At 42.5% G+C, this 20,342-nt stretch overlaps 1 protein-coding gene and 1 long non-coding RNA gene across 7 annotated transcripts in view; one reads left to right on the plus strand and one right to left on the minus strand.

The window, feature by feature from the left end:
* Window positions 1-20,342, minus strand: part of meis2a (Meis homeobox 2a) — a 98,586-nt gene that overhangs the window by 61,759 nt on the left and 16,485 nt on the right. For all 6 annotated transcript variants that reach the window (XM_008399805.2, XM_008399801.2, XM_008399802.2 and 3 more), the window contains one exon: window positions 19,014-19,128. In XM_008399805.2, the coding sequence (XP_008398027.1) occupies window positions 19,014-19,128 (115 nt within the window). The remainder of the gene's footprint in view (window positions 1-19,013; window positions 19,129-20,342) is intronic.
* Window positions 1-20,342, plus strand: part of LOC108165837 (uncharacterized) — an 86,225-nt gene that overhangs the window by 59,817 nt on the left and 6,066 nt on the right. The gene's annotated exons all lie outside the window — the stretch shown is intronic.

Consider the following 20,342-nt stretch of genomic DNA (forward strand, 5'->3'; position numbering starts at 1 on the left):
AAGAGGCTCTTTTCACTCTGGCGGAACAGCTAGCCCTCTGTTGCTCCATGGTGACTGAGGATTACCATCCTTCTTGCTACAACCACATGCTAGCAATATGCTTCGTGCTCATGCAAAAAGACCCTAATCCCTTTACAGATAAAACATACTTGACCATCCGTTTTTTTGTTTTGTTTTTTTTTTGTTTTTTTTTTTATTTAAGTAAGCCATCAAGACGTTTTTGTTTCTCTGTGTGAACGCGCCATATGGTGTGCAGCACTTGCTCAGATCCATACAGTAGATGAGGGCTCTAAACGGAACAGTCTCCGTGTGCACGGCACCACTGCAGCCTGCGTTTTACGCTGATTATTTCCTGATCTGTGCTTAAACAAGCAGCAGCCCCCTTTGCACTGGACCATAAAACAACAGCTTAGTAAACAGCAAGCATGCTGACAAATTGGTGGCGCTCAGGCCGGAGTCATTAACAGCCTTAAAACCTGTCAGAGCAATTACAACAAACTCTCTCCTTCAGCAAGTCCACCCGCCAAACTCAGATGTTGCTGCCCGCCTCTCGTCTGCCACCCCCACCTTTTACCACCGGGACACATGGCTGAAGGTGAAAGAGAAACATAACCCTCCTCTCTACATTCTTTTTTTTTCTATATCTCCAAAAGCATCCCAGAGAAATAAAGACAAGCGTCTATGTGAAACACAGCTGTACCTGAATCCCAAGGACTGAAACTCAGAGATTCATCTCGCATGAGAGGTAATGTCGGGTTGTCTCCCCACCCAGCCCTCCCAAAAAAAAGCACATCATTAAGTGTACCCTTAAATGAAGTGGAATAAGAGCTTTTAATTAGATGTTGTTTTCTGTGTGTGGGGAAGTGAGGCAGTCAAGCAGTAAGAAAGGCATGGAGGGAAGGACGAAGTGAAATGAGTGTGTTTGCGTGCGTCTGTGTGTGTGTAGGGGTCCTCATCAGCTCTTGTACAGTACCTCCCTTCTCTGCCCCTTTCTCTAAGCCCACTAAACCTGCCATCGGCCAGATATCTCTATGTCATCCCTGGAATGTTGGAGATAACTATCGCCTCTACACCAATACGAGGCCTCTCTCTTCTCACAGGGGCAACGCTGACCCCACTGTGCACATCCCTGCCATGGAGGGTGAGGTAGAAGAATTTCTGGGAGGGGGCGGGAGAGGGAACAGAGGGAAGGATGAAGGGTGTAGAGTTGGAGGTAAAACATGTTTTTAACAAGCAGTTAGGCTATTTTACCTTATAACCCAAAATATGGGCTGGAGTGAAGCCACCCTCCTCTTTCAGCTTCTCCCCTGGAGCCAAAGAGGAGTATTGGGTCCAGAAGTAAGAGGGAGGCAGGGGGGGAGTTTAGGATTTTTTTTTTTTTTTACCAGGGTCATTGACTGTGCCTCCCTTAATCTTTTTTATATGCTCAAACTCTGCCAAGAGCCTAAAATATCCCTCCAATTAACCTACAATAGCAACATCATGATTTTCAAACTTTGGTTGTGTTTTCTACAACTTTCCTGCAGTTCTTTGAATATGTAAAACAAAACACCATCTCTACCAGCTTTGCACATTGTCACATTAAAATCTTTTGCCACATTTTCTTTGCAAAACAAAACAAGCTCAATACCTTTGGATAAAGAGCACTGATTATTTAAAAGTCTTCCCAAAGATTCTCATTTAGATTTGGGGCTAGACTTTGACACATAGCAGGTCTTCGAGATGCTGTTTGTAGGTTAATATTCTCTAAATCAATACAGAACAGCAGCATCAACACTGAGACTAAATTGCACTACGGGTAGTGACCAATTAGGTGACTTTTGGGTTTCATTTTTGAGTATTAGAGTAAAGGGGTGCGACTACAAATTCTACTCCACACTTTTGCTTTTTATTTCTACAAACTTTATTACACAACTGTGGATATGTATAATAATAACATATCTAGGAAGGGGACTTGCCATGCATTAGGAGATTTATTTGAGAAGCAAAATAGTTGGAAGGAGAAGAGCTGGAATAAAGATGTATAAAAGAAAAGAGGCAGGCTGTCGCAGATGTCAGGACCCAATTTGCATGAATGGCAAAGGGCTAAATTGCAGGGGTTGGGGGAGCCACTATCCAACCCCTAACTCTGCTTTTTTTCTTCTTTTTTTTGGGGAGGGGGACTAAAAGGGAGTTTTGATGCCCATGACTGCCCCTCACTCAGAAGACAGGGATCAGTGGCTAATGAAGGGCTTTGGGTCTCCACCAGACATTTCACACTTTCTGCCTCCCTGACAACTCCACCCTTCTCTCTCTAATCTCTAAACACGGCAGCAGAAGCTGCCGCTGCTGCTCCGTCCTTACATTTGAGATCATTTCTTTTTTTTATATGTATAAATTCACAAACCTGCACGTATAAAATTGCAAACCAAGACTTTTTGAGTCTTTTTAAAATAGCGCAATAAAGACTTTTTGCAGGGGTAACCAGCATTTCGGCCAAACTTTCTCTATAATTCATAAATAATTGTTACAACAGAAAAAAAAAAAAAAAAAGACAGAACTTGGAATACCAAAAGGAGTATGTATAAGTCAGAGGGTTTGATGCTACGTAAAATATTAAAGAATAGGTATTTCCCTAAAGTAATTTGGTCTCTCTTGAATTGAAACAAGTGTGATTATTAGTAAAACAAGCTGTTTCCAAGCTTGTGTTTTTGACTAACTCGCTCTGGCTCCAAGAAAATCGAAAAGTTGCTGAGCTTTGGAATGATAATGTCCTGAAAACTGGGAATCAAGAAATGAGATGGCGCAAAAGAAAACAAAGAAATTTGCAGAGGCATCATAAAGATCTCTCTGTAAGTGATCAGAGATGTCAACTGTAGTGATTCTCTACCTTCACTTACGGGCAAAAACTTGCACCTCACTCGTAAAATAATGAATAGAGATCCATTAAAGTTCCTGACAGACACATGATGGACAAGCTACTGAGTTAAAATGAGACCAAAAATAGAATTTTATGCAAAAGTCTGGGACAGGGACAATAAATCTGATCAATGGAGCAATACACTATGTCATCCTGCAGGAAAAAGCTAGTAGCTCTGATTTTGTGATCCATAAAAGCAACGACTGTTTATGGTGTTGTATGATCTGAAAAGTCGTGATTCTCTGACTTCAGTGGCAATTAAAGGAGAAGAAATGCATGTTTCTCTTATAAAGAGAGCAAAAACCAAATTAAGTCAGACTTCTGATAGACTTGTGACAGACAGTACCATTAAAAACAAAATTAGCAGGTATGCTGGACGTCTGCACATAAAACTCTGTGGTTGAAAGAGAAAATGAAATAAAAGGTTTATAAATCAACAAGTCAACCATCAGATTGTAGCCTCTGCTCAGCAGCCCTCTCATCAGCCAAATGCCATAGGTTTTTTTTTCTTTTTTCCTCCCCGCTCTTTTTTTTTTTTCCACACAAATGTCCTGGAGGCAGGGAACAAAGCGAGCAGAACTGATTACTGCACTGTTGCTCCGCTCCGCCAGTCTAAACTCTGTTTGGCTTCCTAATGAGCTCACTAAAAACCCAATTCATCACCCATAACCCCTTCTCAACCTGCCTTGAAATCCTCCATTATGGAAAGTCAAGGACAGTCGGTTTACAGGCTTTGGGCAGGGGTCAGGGGCTGCGAAGGGTGCATGGCAGTGGCTGTGACAACAGTTCAGCCGAGGTTACTTTGACACAAGGCCTACTCATGTGCCATGTGAAGAAACGTGCTTCTTCATTTAAGCCGGTCTACTTTTGTCCTAAAAATCCATTGATGTTGGTAGTCATCAATTCACACCCCCTTTAGCATGCTTCGATTTTGTTTTACAACCACAACCTTCAAAGTGTTTTGGGGGGGATTTATGTAATAAAACACAAAGTAGATCAAAAATGTGAAAAAATAGACTCTGGAAACACTGAATCAGTAATTTGTATCATCAGTTTGGATATCTAGAGACTGAAATTAGTGTCTATGTTATTTGGCGAAATAAAATAGACATGCATGGACTATATGTTTGCTTACGCTTGCAGCAATGCAAAATGTGAACCTACCTAGTCTCAATTCTTGTGCAAGCTCTTCACAATTCTCTCATTAATACCCTCTTTCCATAATCTTATCAACCATAACAAGCCGTCCTGATCCTATTAAATAAAGCATCTCATAGGATGATGCCACCATTGAGTTTCACCATAGCGTAATGGCAGTGTTGGTCAATTGTCACAGTGTTTTGCATGCAGGCTAAATAGTTAAACTCAACAGAGCACCTTACTACTTGTTTGCTGCATCCCCTTATGTGGCAAACTGTTATAGAGAATTTTTACTTATTTATTTATTTTTAATGGTGATATACATTCTCAAGGTTCTGCATGGAATAAACGTTCTTAAATTCTTTACTCAAGCATGCCGAGTTGATCAGAAAGAGTTGGCCTGAGTTCCCCTATCTTTTATGACCTTGCCTCATTTTGCAAAACCAGCAGTGTCCCAGTCTGAGCGGAGGAATGTCCGGTTTGATGATTGCAGCAGCGGGAATGTCCCCCGATCAAGTCAGCTTTCGCACCAGCGATTTCAGGTTTAATACCCTTTCGTCCCTTTCCTGCAAAGGCAGGAATGTGGAGGGAATGTAGGAGGGTGGGGAGCAAGTCCTTAAGAGAGAGGGGGGAAAAAAGAGAGATGCGTAATGCAGGCAGAGCATCGAAGGTGTATCGTCAACAGCAAAGAAGGTGGAAAAAGAGCTCAGAAACCAAAGTTTGTTGGTTGGTTGGAGGGAGGGGTCAGAAACCGAGAGAAGAAGGAGGTGGAGGACAACATAGGGTTGGAGTAAACTCCCACTGTTCCTCATTACATGGAGCTGAAATGATCCTCCTGACACCTGGGCTGTAACCAAGAGATTACAGAATTGATGAATCCTTGGTTTAAAATGCAGCTGTTTTATTCTGCTTTAGTAATTAATTCTTTTTCCAATAATGTATTGATTAAGCGTAGCCCCTGATAAAGTTCAAACTGAGAGAGATCCCTCCAGGGGCTTTGGGTTGGCCCACTCCAGAGAGTCAATGAAAACTTCCTCCCTTCACCTGCATCTATCTCTCTCTGTCAGTGCAGTTTATCCTCATAAATTAGTCAGATCAGTGAGGAGCTGATACTGTCTGCACTCTTGTTTCCCTGTTATTTTGAAGCAATCATGTCCACACAAATGCAGATGTGCTTTCTGACAAGTCCATCACACACACGCGCACACGCCCACACACACACACACAACTCGGGGAAAGCATTAAAAGGACGAGCCGAAAGGAGAAGGAGTTCAAATGCATTCATTTACCTAAACAGTTTTTTTGTTCCTTCGCTCTCCTCCTTGTTCTCATCCTGAGCCTAGGAGGGAATTACGGCATGCAGAACGAGAGCATCTCATTTCACAAAACTACTCTTTCATTCTTTTTATCACTGTATTTTTCCTAACAGTTGTGAATAACAGCCTGATCAACAGAGGGTAGAGTGCATATCTCCAGGGAGCCAACTAGCAGAGAAATCAAATCCAGCTTTATACGAGAGTCTGCTGCTCGCGTCTTGTCGAGACCCCTCACCTACAGGCTTCTTTACAAGTCTATAACCGGGGACCACTGTCCTCCACAGGGCCTTGACATAAATTCACTCATTCTTATAGGAAGCAGAAGCATTTGCTTCGGCTCCGTGATGCAACATCCGCACAGAAACAACCATGAAAGGAAATACAGTTCCATTTCCTAACAACAGTAGCAAATGGGATTTTCTCTCAGTATAAAATAAAATGGACTACTCTGACACATCATTAATACGTAGTGACAAATAACCGGTGACCCTATGAAGAGGAAGGAGTCAGTTAAAAGCCTTTTTCAATATTAAAACCTAATGAAAAAGTGAATGAATTATGAAGGTAGAAGGGGAAAAAATATAATTAGAAGGTGGAAGTAGAGCTTAATACGTTTACTCTGGACTATTTCCTTTCGTTAATGGGACAGCAGCGAGCAAAGAGGCGGTTTTCACCAGGCCGGTATTGACTGTCTGCCCCGCTCCGTAAGGTAAATCCAGCAGGTCATTTCATTAGGGCCCAATTCCACGGCACTAATTTTGATCTGAGGCGCTCGACAGCTGCTGGCATGTAGAAATTGCAATCAGTGGGATCGGATGAGTGGAAGCCGATTGCTCCCCACGAAAAGTACTGGGTGTCATAGAAATATATCTACAGATGTGCACATTTTTTTGACAACCCTGACTAAAAGTGTAAAAAAAAAAATTACAATAAAAAAATCTATTACCGCAGCAAAATAATCTTACATTGAAAAAAAACAAGAATCTGACCTTTAGTTTCAGAAATAAATCACATATTGAGAATAAAAGCATGTTTTTATTTAATATTCTTATTTATTTTCATGTTGATCAAACTTTATAGTGACTTCTGATTAATCATTCAGAAGTTTGTGTTTCCCTAGTTATAAATATGACATGGTGTGAAGGAAATTGATTTGCCACTTGGCTGTACAAAGATCCATCTTTACCTTGCCAAGTGTGACACCTCGGTGTCACCAACTCTTCTTAACAAACAATTAATTGCCTTCTGCCTAACAATGGGTTGTTTGAGAACGGTGCCAGAAAAAGAAAAAACAGGTTTCCGGTGCTGTCATCGCAAACAGAACAATTTACTGGGACTTTAATGACTGTGTCTTCTGAGACTAAGACTGACAAACACTCCAGGTGGGATTTGCATGAAACAAAAATATGAGCATGAGGAAAACTCCACTCTTAAGTATGGCAGGATATCTGTGATGCTGTGGGACTATTTTTCTTTCAGTAAACGTCTACAAGAACCAAAACCTGTCTAAACTTTCATCTTTTTGATACTCCACGACATTTTCCAGACTCATCCTTTGCCTTTTAAAGCAACTTGAAGTTTACTAAATAAAGCTGGATGATATCCAGTCAAAAATAAAGGAAAGGATGAGTCTGGAAAATGTTGTGGAGTATCTGTGATTCATGACCAGGATATTTGACTGTAAAACTCTGTTGGAGTCTACCAGCTAACTGGAAATGGCTCATCACAGGGTGGTTCACCAACCATTTTCCAAGACTCAGTCTCCAGACCCAAAATTCTGTAGAAAATCCATCAGGTAAACTTAAGAGAAGAAAACACCGGAGAGAACCAAGTACTCTGGAGATGATTTGTGAAATAAGAAACCGTCAAAGATTTATCTTTCTCTCTCTCTCTTTGTGTCAGCTTTTTGAAACATGATTGTGGAAGAAAATATTCTGTTCAATTGAAAAAAGTGGTTCTTCAGCATAGTTACCGGCAGTGATATTGTTAGTGTGATTTTAATAGAGTGGACAAAGAAAAAGATCATCGTTAAATGCAGCAAAGTGAAAAGATTTTCTGCATTGCAACCCATATTCTAGCAATTTAGTGCAACTTATTGTTTGCTTTACGTTTAGAACCTCCTTTCTCCTCCCTGCCCCTTTTTGTTTTTCTTCATTCCTTTTATTTCAGATTTTTTTTCATAACAGCCTTTGCTATCGACTTTTCAATTTTCCCCCTCACATCCACCCCTCCTGGACCGGCATCAGTGCCGACAATCCTGCATTGGTACCCAGCTCCACAATACCCCCAAGCCCACTCTCCGAGACGCTCGCTAGGGAGCCCTGAGAGCCGGGCCTGCCCTAGAGCTCCCCGCAGCCCACCGCTTACTCCCTACGAGACCAAAATCAAAGAGAGAGGGCCTTAAACTCTAACCACGGGTATAATGAGGGTGCTCCAAAGAACAATAAGCATATACTCCAAAGGAAAATGAAGAGTAGGACTACAAAAGAAGGGGGAAAGATAAGTATAGGAATTTTGGCCCGACAGTGTTTTTCAGAAGGGAACAACAACAGAGAGCAGATAAGGAAAAATAATTAATAAGCTCGCGGGTGCATTGCTATGCAAGTGAGGGCAAAGGGCCACAGCCAGTGGTGATGGTAGCCGGGGCCACGTATCTCCTCAACCGCATATCTGAACGCAGAACAACGAGGGGGTCTCTGCCACATGCCCCTGGAGCCGAGGGGAGCCAAAAGGAGCACGTCTAATTTCTGCACAACAATGGGCCTGGATGAGCGCCCACACAATGGCAGGTGCTTTGAATAGCAGCAGGGCCCTTGCAGCGGGGATCTTCTCCTCTCTTCACTCCGAGGTGCTCGGGTCTGGCTTGCGTAACCTCTCATTTTCAACCAGGCTTCCTTTTTGACTCATAAAGGATGAAAACGATCTCATGGGAGGCTGGAGGAGAAGCGAGGCAGCCAAGCCTGCGAGGCAAAACTCACAGCAAGTCCAGCTACGCTTTTGCTTACATGCTGTGTACTTCCAGTTTTTCCCCATCACCCATAAACCTGAACACCTTGCCTTGTTATTACGCCACGTTTTCGATCCTTTTTTACGTATTTTCCATCTACTCACTCGGTGGAGTGCTTGTGTTTGTTGTGCAGCTGCTCGGACTGTCCTGTAGTGGTAAAGGCTGTTTCCCCCCACCTTAAGAACATTCTTTCTGGGGTCAAGAGGTCAGGCTTCGCAGATGTCTCCTGCAGACACTCGGTTGTCTAAGGACTGCATCCCTGGGAGTAAGTATTTGTACTAAGCAACAGAGCTATTCCCCCATCACTTTAGAAAATGTTAAATGTTTTGTTTTTTCTTCTTTATTTTTGTCTCGGTTTTTCTTTGCTCATTGTTTTATTCCTGAATGAAGCAATAGAGTGAGTGCAGTTTTTCCAAGGTGGAGATTTGTGCACAGAGATAATGAAAGAAAGCACTGGTTATCACAAGATAGTAGTGTGTTTTTTCTGTCTGCCCTCATTTCTTTAAGCACTAGCTGTCTCCATAAGTTTCCTCCAATTGTTTAAATGGGGCCTTAGTCATCAGGCGGAGGGAAAGATGCTTTTAAAGGTCTTTCTCTTATTTAGTGTGCGCTGTTGCGAAGAGAGAAAAATGAAAGCATGTAGTAACGGTCCCGTCAAATAAAAAAACAAATTAAAAATAAAGAACCTTTGAGTAAGCAAGATCGAAGCCAAACAGAGTGACCCTACATGAACGGAGGGGAAATATTTGAACTGGAGTCATGGTTCTCAAAGGGTGGTACAGCTACAGCTAGTGGTACTTGGGATGCCTTTTGTGGTACACAGAGAAATTTAACCAAATTTACAAGGTGAATAGATTACATATGGAGGTAATATGTCCAAAAGCTAATTATTTTTAATACATTGATCTTTGCTTCTGAAAAACACACGTTCACAGATTTATTATTGCTGAGAAAATAAAATACCACAAGCTATAATTTATCATAACAATAAACTATGATGCTTGCAAACCCCCAAAAGTCCAATATTATGTATTTTTTTTAGATAACTGTTACAGAAGACCATCAATGAATGTCAGTGTGTTGCAAAGTATGATAGATTGTAATTATTGAATATCAAAGTGTTCAATAATAATGATGATGATGTGTATGTGCTTTTGTTATTAGCACAGTGTGTGTATGCAGGGACAGGTATTGAGCAAGAAAGATTAAAACAGAAAATTACAATTAGTTTTTAATCAATGTTTTTATTCTTATTGCAATAAAAACCTTAAAATATTATAATAAAATATAAAATGAATGTCCCCCATGCCTAGTGGGAACAGCTTTGCCATGTTGTAGCTGCAAGTCAGGAAGTCAGAAAGAGCTGCTGATTCTTGAACTCAATGACCAGACATTTATAAATATTGCCATCAACACAAACTAATAAAGGTGAATATGTCTGTCTGCATTTAATGCATTAAAACATTAAAAGACATAATTTATAGACAGCGCTTACACATGCAGTTGTATGTTTTAAAAATGTAATTAGATACAAGCTGCAACTTAACTATTAATAATTGCAGCCATATTGGATTTTGAAGTCGGGGTTAATTAAAATGCCAATCTTTCCCCACTGTAATTCTTTTAGTCCAGTGTTTAACCCAGAATTAGGAGATCTTTACTTCAAACATGCAGTGCAAATAAATGTTTTACTTCCTTTCTTGCTTTATGAAAAACGTTAACTGCTGTTTTACAGTTTTAAAGCGTCTCGTCTAGTTATAGAAGTTTGAAAAACACCTGAGGTAGAGCCTCAATCTCAAGAAAAATTGAGAAAGAAATAAATTCCTGAGCCAAACTGTCTCCGTAAAAGCAAGTCATCATTTGCTCTGTTTAGGTTTGGAGCATAACATTGATAAAGATTGCACAATTTAACATGCAAGTTCTGCCTGAAAACATGGAAAAAAGCATAATTGGAGCAGCCTGTTAAAAAAAATCCCTGGCAAAGAGCTATCCTTGAATATCTTCCTCCTTTTCATCTCGCTTTTCCCCCCCCCCCTCTTTCTTTCTTTTCGTTTGATATGGTGTTTTCTTTCCCTTCCTTCTTACCCCTCCAAACATCTCTCTGTATTGTGCAAATTGATATCGCTCTAAATGAATTATGGTAAATGCATAATGAAGGTTTTCTCAGCTTCCGCCCCGCAGCCAGCCAGGATGGAGCATCTCGTTTGGCGTGTTTGATTCGTTTTGTTGCACATTTAGCCCCAGCGTTCCTTCGGAGTGCGCTCTGCTCGAGGGATGCAAATAAGAAATTATCCTTGCTGACTAACATGGCTAATACCTCCTCTGGGGTAATCAAAAATTATTAGTCGCTTGCTTCCAATAAACATTAGGGCTTGTGGCGATAAACACTATCAAATTGCTCACTTCTGCCTGCTCCTGAATAGCCATAAAATGGGTGAACAAAAGTGATCAGGTGTGGAAAAAGCACCCTGGCTACACGGAAACGGAGAGACCCCGGGACTCCTATTATTCCTAAAAAAAAAAAAAAAAAAAAGCAGCCCTTTGGCTTTAAGAGTCATTAAAGCATGTACTAGAGTGGGAATCAGACTAGAAAATGAGCTTATCTTGCATAATGCCCTCATAAGCTTTGCATAAACGTAAAAGATGAGCGCGTGAAAATCAGCAGCAGAGAGAAGAGAACCAGGATTGTAAGACACTTCCTTTATCATCCTCCCACTCTCTTGGACTGTGGCAGCATGTTAAAGCGGTACCTGTAGGGTACAGCGGCTCCGCTGCAGTTTCGCGTTTACTCCGGAGTGCAAACTTCGGTTTACACAAGAGGAAGGAGAAGAAAAAAAAAACACACAGCCAGTGAACAAGCTGCAGCTAGCCTCGCTAAGCCACTCTGCTAAAACCGCGTGCTGTTTTTTTGGAGGGACCTTTGCCGTGATGCAGGGTTTTAGACATTAGGGGGAGGAGAACCAGGAGGGTGGGGGTGGGAGAGGAGATTAAAGAGCCAAGGGAGGCTGAAGAAAGAAAGGAGCGTAAAAGAGCACAAGGCCCATTGGTCAAACACAAAGGTGAAGATGGGGAAAGGACATTTGAAGTCAGGGCTATACTCCAACTAAGTACACCTTAAACAACCCAGTGTAAGCCGGCAGTCAGGGGTTTTTGGAGTTTCCCCGCAGGTGTGCCTTTCACAGACTTGGCTTCTCTGACCCCTCGCCAATCAGCAATGGGGCCCGGATTTGGACACAGAAATCAGCGGCATCTCACAGTCTCTGCCTCTCGTTCTATCTCTGTCTACATACACTCACGGAGAGGCTGCCAAACAAGAGGAAAACAAATCTGATGAGTGCTAGAGAAATTGGATTATCACCTCTTAAAGGTGACTTCTTGGCTGAACCCCTGTCCCCCTTTGGGCAAACCCCTCCGAGACGAGACAAAAAAAAATTTCCTGGGAAAACACTCCGGGCTTTTGAAAAAAAAAAAAACGAGGTCCTGTCATCCTTGTGAAAATACAACGACGGCAGCATTAATGGACGTGGAGATGCCCTCTGGGACACGTGCTGAAATCCCTTTTAGCCATATTACATCAGACCCCAGTGCACTCCACATCACCACCACATACAATGGCGTAATAAGCAGGAGAACATGGGCGTGTAAACCCACGCCGTAATGAACTGATACAACATGCCCTCACTCTGTTGTTTTTGTTGATCAAAGCCTCTGAGTAAAGGAGGGGGTTGGGGGGAAGTCACTGCTGGTAATTTCTGATTACATGCCGACAATTGTGTTTCCTCTGAGCTTTTAAACTGCGCTGAAGCCACTCTCGGATTTCAAGGTCTTCGTCTACTGTGTAAAGTATTCACACCCCTTCTCCCATTTAGCCAGGTTGCAACCACACACTTTAATGTAATCATTGTGATTCTACGGGATAAATAAATATAACGTAGTGCCCAATTAGGAAGTAAATGGAAATGGTTTTCAAATAAAATATATATATATATATGAGTAGTGTGGACATTTGTGTTCAGCCCCCTTTACTCTGATACCCATAAATGAGCCCTTGTATAACTGTAATAAATAAAAAACGGCATCATGGAAAAGTTTAAAACAGGGTAAGCATGTCAGAGAAGTCTATAGATGGAAAGACAAAAACATAAGGCCCTCGAGAAAATATATGAAAGAAGCTGCTACAGAATTTGAAATGACTGTATCGGTCTTCATTCAAATCTGAATGCACCATTCCCGTGTTGAAACATAGTGTGTGCAGCGTCATGCTGTGGGGAAATTGTGTTTCAGTTGCGTCAGGAAAGCTGAAGCACTGAAGCACTAAGTGAACACATGTCAGTTTTGTAAGACTACCTAAAGGCTCTCCATCCATTTTGCAGCAAAGAACGGGGCAAATATTTCCATCTCCAGATGCCCAAACCTTATAAGAGAGAGTACAAATTCACAACATACTTTTTAAAGTTTGTTTTTGTGCTTGCAATGTGACAGAAATCAAAAGTTAAAGTGTGAATTCTTATGCGAGGCTTTACACCACACACAGGGAAACCATATGAGCGTGTACTATAGTAGGAATCAGGGTAGAAAACGAGCTTATGGGAGGAAGGAGAGGAAAAAAAAACATCTCCCCAAAGCTTTTGCCTTAATGGTGCAAAGCAGACATTCTCGTCAGCTGCTGTCAGAATAATCTGGGTAATTTTTTCCCTATGTTCTCCAAACATTAGTTTGCACATTAGGCTGACCCAGTTAATGTGCCTTTCCTGCTACGCCGAAACCCAGTTTCAGGCAGAGCTAGGCCGGGTTAGCCAGGTCGCGCCAAGGGCCTGTTCGTGATTATGGACCAGAGGGACGAGGCCTCATATAGCACTCTGGCAAAGACGAAAGGCGAAAGGAGAAGATGTGAAAAGGGAAAGCTAGATTGAAGGGCAAGGGGTGATGGTGATGTAGTGGGAAGGCTGTACCGTACTGGCAGTGCTGTTACAGTCCACATTCTTTCATTGTTTTCAAGCCATAACAACAGGTCAAGAAGAAAGACAGAGACAGAAAGAAAGGAAGAGAGAGCGGAAGGGAGGAAGGAAAGAGGGATCTGAGGGAGCCGATCATTCTCTTTAATCACATTTTGGATGAGTGCCAGGTAGTCTGTAGCACTGAAGGCGAGACGGAGAGGGGCGAAAGAAGAGAGAAGTGTGAGGGAAAGGGAAGAGAGCGGGAAAGTGATGGAGGAACAAATGGAAAAAAAGAAGATGGAGAGAAGAAGACGGGAGTAGAACCCCTAGAAACAACTTGAGGAGCACTGATGTTTTAGCGAGTGTGCACATTCGCCCATATATATGTGTGCGTGCGTGCGTGCGTGCGTGCGTGCGTGCGTGCGTGCGTGTGTGTGAGCGTGCATGGCGGCCGTTCCCGTAAATGCCCACGAATGCTGAATCTAGCAAGAATCTGGTGCTGGGGCAGAGCCAGGCAGAGATCCATTTTAAAACTATGTGCATTAACTATAGTTTTCCCCATAGGTTAAGCACTCCACATGAATAATTTAGCCTCTTTTATGCTAATGGGATCATGAACGTATCCCCTCTGTACCATGTTTTCTGCCCCCCCTCCCCTTCTTCGCAGCAACTCCTCTCAGCTTTCAGTAGTTGCCCTGCCCCTTCCCAACAAACAATCAGACAGACAGACATGCTGCAACCGTCAGAGAAGCAGCAGACACCTGACCAACATTCAAGGCTGGCATGCTGAGAGAGGGCTAAAGTTGCACAAAATGTATGGAGAAGCACCGAAGCATTGTTATCCTCATTAGCAGAGTTTATCTTCAGCTTGTTTCCTGCTCACTCACTGCTGCTGAGTGAGATGTGACGGTTTATAAGTTTTGATGCACATCATGGCTGCACTCTGTTAAATGTTTATGTGATCTCTGCTGCTGCTGCTGCTGAGTTTTTACATGACTTCTCTTACACTCGCTGATTTCTTGTCTGCGTTTTCTGCTCTTAATGGAAGCTTATATAAACTATGTGTTTACTGTACTGTGAATAAGTATTTACTACCTCACAGATTCCGTCTGTTTTCGCACTTAAAATGATTCAGATCATCAAATTTAACAAAGATAACCTGATCACACATAAAGGTTATTCATTAATAAGCTTGCCTCCTCCACAATAAAATCATCATTTAAAAACTGAATTTTTTTTATTTTTTTATTTGTATGAAAATAAATTTGCTTTATGATCTGAAACATTTAGGTGTTTTTTTGTGTTTTTCTTTTTTTGTTCAGCCTGTTCCACACATTCAGAACACAAACACACCCTTGACGCTTCAGCGTTGCATTGTGGGGAGATTGGGCCACTGTGTAAAAATTATCAGTGCTTCAACAGCTGGGAGTGAGAACCATGAAACAGCAGGCCGTGGGTCTGCTTTATTGTTTATCTGTTGTTTATGGGCTAGTGTTCAGCTTTAATTACTACACTAAATTAAACTCTAACAGGCACTTAAAGGGAGCCAACTCACACATGCACGTGTGTGCTTCTACACACAGACACACACACGCACACACACGCGTGGATGCAAACAGACACAAACCGTATATTTTATATACACAGACACGCCTCACGGATCCTTCCAGAGCTGGAGCAAATGCCACTAAAATTCAACAAGACTTCTATCTTGTGTTTTGCAGAGATTTTGAATGAATAATTGAGTCTTTTTCTTCTTCTTCTTCTTCCTCTACCAGCATTGCTTGAACATTTTAAGTACCAGGCAGAGCTGCTAAAAGCAAAGTTAAAGCCAAAGGTCCTGAAAATGCAGTATTCAACAAACCACGCTCACGCTGGGACACCAGGAGTCGTGTCCCCGCCAGCAATGACCCCTTCTAGTGAGCTAAACCACAAAGACCTCGCTGAGTGGGGCCCCTAGCCGGGGCTAAGGGGGTTCACCGCACTCCCCACATATACACACACGCAAATGTACCACAACACCATCAAGCGCAGCACGCTCCCTTGGAGCCGAACACTCAGGCTTCTCCCTCCCATTTCTCTCCATCTCCGCCTCTCTCGGTCTCTCTGGGGAGCCTGTCTATCTGCACAGCGTGGGGATTGTTCAATTGCTGAGAAAATGTACAAAATGCTTTCTCCTCTCTTCTGTTGAGCCATTTCCATTTACAGTAGATTCTGGGAATGGTGCAGAAATCCCCTTTGCCAAGCACTCAAGATGTCATTGTGCATTTGGTATTCATGCATAACTAATAATTACAAGTGGGGACGGAAGCAGAGGCATGCAAACTCTTGGACTTAATCGCATGCACATGCGGGGAACCAAGGTGGGAGCAGCACCTATGATGCTGAATCGGTGCTGTGGAGGATATATGGAGAGAGATTTGGACAAATTTGTTTGCATCCTTTGTAATCTGTCAGGCTTTAGTAATATAATTTCATGCTTAAAATAAAATAAGAAAAACTTTTATCTGAATCTACTCAATCATTAGGAAACTCCCCAGGGTATTAGACCATTGCTTTTACTGAAATCAGAGATAACTTGTTATGGAAACTTTTAGATCATAGTTTCTAAGAACTTTTATAATCTATGACTTTGCTTCCATAGGGATGTGGGACAGAGACCCATTTCTTATTGACAACTGGGCAACGGGCTTGACGAGGACCCGAGTTTGTGATCTGGATGGTAAAGGAGGCAAAATGTCTTCATAACAATCAATACATGCAATTTACATGCCAACTAGTTGTTGTTTTTTTTAGACATGTCAGAAAAAAAAGCCTTTTATGTCCAGCTATAGTGAATGTAATAATTTCGAGTTGTCCAACTGGAACCGTGTGCGCCAGTCAGATTCACCAACCACATGTGTGAAACACAGGATGAATATGTGTTAAAGCACCTTATGCCCACTGTTAAGCATGATAGAGGATGTATGATCCTGTGGGCCTGCGAACAAATGGGACCAAGAACTCTTTGAAATAACAGCGCATTTAAGGCAGGAATATGGTCGCTTTTACCAATAAACTCAATACTGCTGCTCCCTAACACTTCGAGTGAGAGAAATATCCATTCATGCTTAGGTGCACACATTCATCAAGTTCATTCAAGTCTTTGATGCTTCCAAATAAGATTGGAGGGGCGCCAAAGAGCCGTTAGTCAAGGTGCTTCTAGAGCCAGAGGCGTTTTGTGTGTTGCCTCATGAAACATCTCAGATTTATTTGTTCATCCAAAAGTCTGAAAGTGAAAGGCCACAATAAGTCCCTGGTATCATTGTTCATGGCAGCAAAACTTTACGTTTTTTTTTTTTTTTTTACTCTTTCCTCTTCCTTCAGCGCAGCCCAGCCACTCTTTCTTCAACCAACTGATCCACACTGTCACCCCTTTTAAGAGAGGCCAAGCTGTTAAAGACCCCATTACCGAAGTGAAGCGCACATTTCGCGATTTCTTGGTTGGACTCAAGAGTGCGGACTACAAATTTAATGCTGAGACGTATTGAGATTGGTGGCGAGTTCATGCGTGGAGTGGAGTGGAGCAGAGTGGGGAGTGGGAGAGGAGGGGAAGGTGGAGAGGTTGGAGTGGGAAGGCTCTGTCAGAATGGAAGGGCCAGAGTCGAGAGTCAGCGAGCGCTTCAAGCGTTAACGTAATTGCAAGAATGTGAAAAATGAGGCGGCGGGGCTCCCGAGCGAAGCAAAAGGTCAGAGCATGCCTCACACAAAACAACTGGCTAGAGGACGGCCTCATTAGACCATTAAATCAGTTGCCCTTGGTCCCATTCCCTTTTTCTCTGTCTTTTATTTGCTGCGCCTACTTTTCCACCTTTCTTACTCTTTAACTTCTCTTGTGAATTTTTCTGAATCTTTTACTCAGCTCTTAGCTGCATGTGTAGGTTTCTATCATGAAACATCCCAAGGTAGTGGATGCTGCATTTAGCATGATTTAGCCTTGATCTGTGTCGGCCCAGCACATGGGGCTGTACCGTAACTGTCTTTGGCCGGCATTGATCTGCTGTTACTGGATACGGTGGGGAAGGGAGTCGATAAGTGCTCTGTGGATTACAGGTCACTTGTACTTATGTGTGTAAGATAATCAATAGGCAGTGCATTTCTTTCTCAGAGTCCCTCCCACCTCCACCCTCATCCCCCTTTTGGCTGTTCTTCCTCCAGAAAAGCCACTTGCTCTTGCAAGGAGGTGTCCGAAAACTTACTTTGTTTTGTATTACAATCAGCTTTTGGACTTTTTTGTTCTCTGATTTTTATTTATAGTTATACAGTATTCCTACCTATTTCACCTAGATAAATCCAGAAATGTAAATGGACTTTATTAGGACATACGTGGTATACCAATATGAAGTGCATGATTTACAAGTAGGAAAAGGACGCATGGTTCAAAATATATAGAGGGAAAGAATAGAGATTTAACATATCTCTATTATTTTATTAAGTCCTTAGCTATCGCAGGCTTAATCATTTCCAACTAGAGTCTGAGATAAGAATTAGATACAACTACTATTAACACATCCAACCACAGAGGTCATCTGTACCCCCAAGTATGTGGTCAGCAATGGTTCAAAAGCTGCAACAACAACCGTTTCAGCCTGATGATATACACACCACATAGAACGGAACAGGTCTATCAATAAGTGTGATTGTTTATTGATGGAACTAATCCAAACGTTTCCCCTTGATGAAGGAGCTCGTAGAGGTAAACTGGAAGGTTTTTGCAGGTAAAATCATGGAACATTAGTTGGTTTGATGGAAGCGTTGGCTTGCAGAGAAAGGACGTGAGAGAAAGAGAGCAAGAGAGAGAAAGAGAGAGAGATCCATAATAGCTTACACACTCTTTTAAAAAAAAAGAAAAAAAGGATGGCGCATTCCAAGCAACATGTCAGTGTAGTTGGTCTCGCCTCTAAACTTACCAAAAAGCCTATTGGTTTTCCAGTTTACATGTCAAAACTGATACACACCGTGACAAAAATACCAAGAGGGGGACAGCTGTGGCACATGCTATGTAATTAATTCAAATAGTCTTGTTTTGAAATGCATTATTAGTGTTTGGCATGTCAAGTGGGAGATAACACTGAACACAAGACACTATGAGACATGATTATGAGCTTTTGTGTGGGCAAAGTTAATATGGTTCACATTCAAGCGGGAACTGGCAGAAATATACTATTAATCACCGGCTTTTATTTAGCTCTTTTAATAGCAAGATTTTGAAAAGCCTGTTCTTAGGTTGGTGCATTAGAGCGACTGTTGCTCAGGTTCGAGCCTGAGCCGAACAGTGGATGAACATGTTTGCTTTCTGGTTTGACTGTGCTCAGATGAACAGAGGTGAAAAAAATGCAAAGTGTGACAGGAAGCTCTGGGGCTTTTGGAACAAAATGTCCATTTGGTGCATGAGGCTTATTTATATCCTTCGCTGATATGCAACGCCTCACAAATGTATTCACACCCCTTGAAACTTGAAGGTACAAACTGGTCAAAGCCGATGGGAAGATGATTTTATTTAGTGGTATCAGAGTAAATGTAAACTGCAATTTAAAGTGGTTTAAGTTCTTGCAAAGGCACTGTATGTGTGTTTATGTTAAAAAAAAACAAAATGTAAAAGCTGTAGTAAATACGGTCACCCTCGTATGTATTTGTGTGACTGCACTTCCATGCCCGTTTCTGTGCTGGCTCACCTTGCTCACTGCTGTTGTCACCGCTCTGTGAAGCGTGTCCCCCGCTGGAGGGCCCCGGTGTGCCAGCTGAGTGTGTGGAGGTGGCGTCATCGTGGTCTCTCCAGGAAGCTGGGTTCTAAAGGGTTTAAAAAAAGAGAGAGAGAACGTAAGCGTGGGATCCATGCATCCATCTGTGCATCCAACGGCATTCCCGATCCAAGCCACCAACCACACGGCAAGAGAGACGAATGGGAATCGAGGGAAGGGAAAAAAGGATAGAAATGGATTTTCTGAACATATAAAAAGGGACATCTCTGAGGCGCGGTGAGGGTTCTTAGCATATTATTATTATCTTGGCAAGGTAAAGAGTCTCTATGGTTAGTTCAAAGCCAGCAGGAAAAAAATCAAAGGAGCTACCATAATCACAGATAAATAGAAAGAAAATTATGTTCTAATGCAGCTGGCTATAAGTCAAAGCGCTGTAATCAAAGTGTTTCATTAAGGCGTGAGAGCAAAACGCAGCACTGCTAATGTGGCAGCTGACATTGAGAGCTGCAAGTAGAGCGCTTGTGAATAATCATGTAAACACATATGGCAGAGCCCAGTGGAGTTCATTTATACCATAACCAATTGAGACTTCCGTGTCAAGAGAGAAATATAGAGGTAAAAAGTCCAAACACACCACAGCTGCCATTAATCATTACTACTGTCAGAAATGAAAATAAGATATGACAGTGATTCTCCTGCTAATCTGCCAAAAATGTGTTCACGCCCACACTGACATACACAAACGCCCACAGCGGCTTGCAGAAATACACTTAAGATCACATGATAATGACATAATAGAAGCCGGAGTACGAACGCGGGTACGTGCACAATCACTTTTAGGTGTACAGGGACTTCAAAGACGTGTCCGTAAACAAATAGTCTTCCCTCCTGCCCTTCCTCCTGCCTTTTTTATTTTCTCCCCCTTCTCTTCCTCTCTCTCTCTCTCCCGGTCTTTCCCACTGCCCTGTCAGTGCACACGGGGAAACAGGATTTTCTATTGTACAGGAAGGGCTTTATCAGTGCCACACGAAGGCAGGCTAGAGGTGGAATTTCCTCTGCCATTCAGGCAACCGCAGGACGGACTGTCACGTCACACACAAGCCCGATGAAGCGCCGGCCAGCTGATACAGCCTGGCTGCTCACGCAACCCTCGCTCGTCGCTCCCGATTTAATATGCCACCTGAGCACGGTGACAACATGTTTGCTCTGACGTTATTGGTGGTGGGGGGGCGGAGTGGACTAGGTTGCTGGGGGGTGGGGAGGGCGAGAGAAGCAAACCCTTGAGCAAAACCCAAGCCAAAC

Source organism: Poecilia reticulata, linkage group LG22 (assembly GCF_000633615.1).
Source record: "Poecilia reticulata strain Guanapo linkage group LG22, Guppy_female_1.0+MT, whole genome shotgun sequence".
Classification (NCBI taxonomy): domain Eukaryota; kingdom Metazoa; phylum Chordata; class Actinopteri; order Cyprinodontiformes; family Poeciliidae; genus Poecilia; species Poecilia reticulata.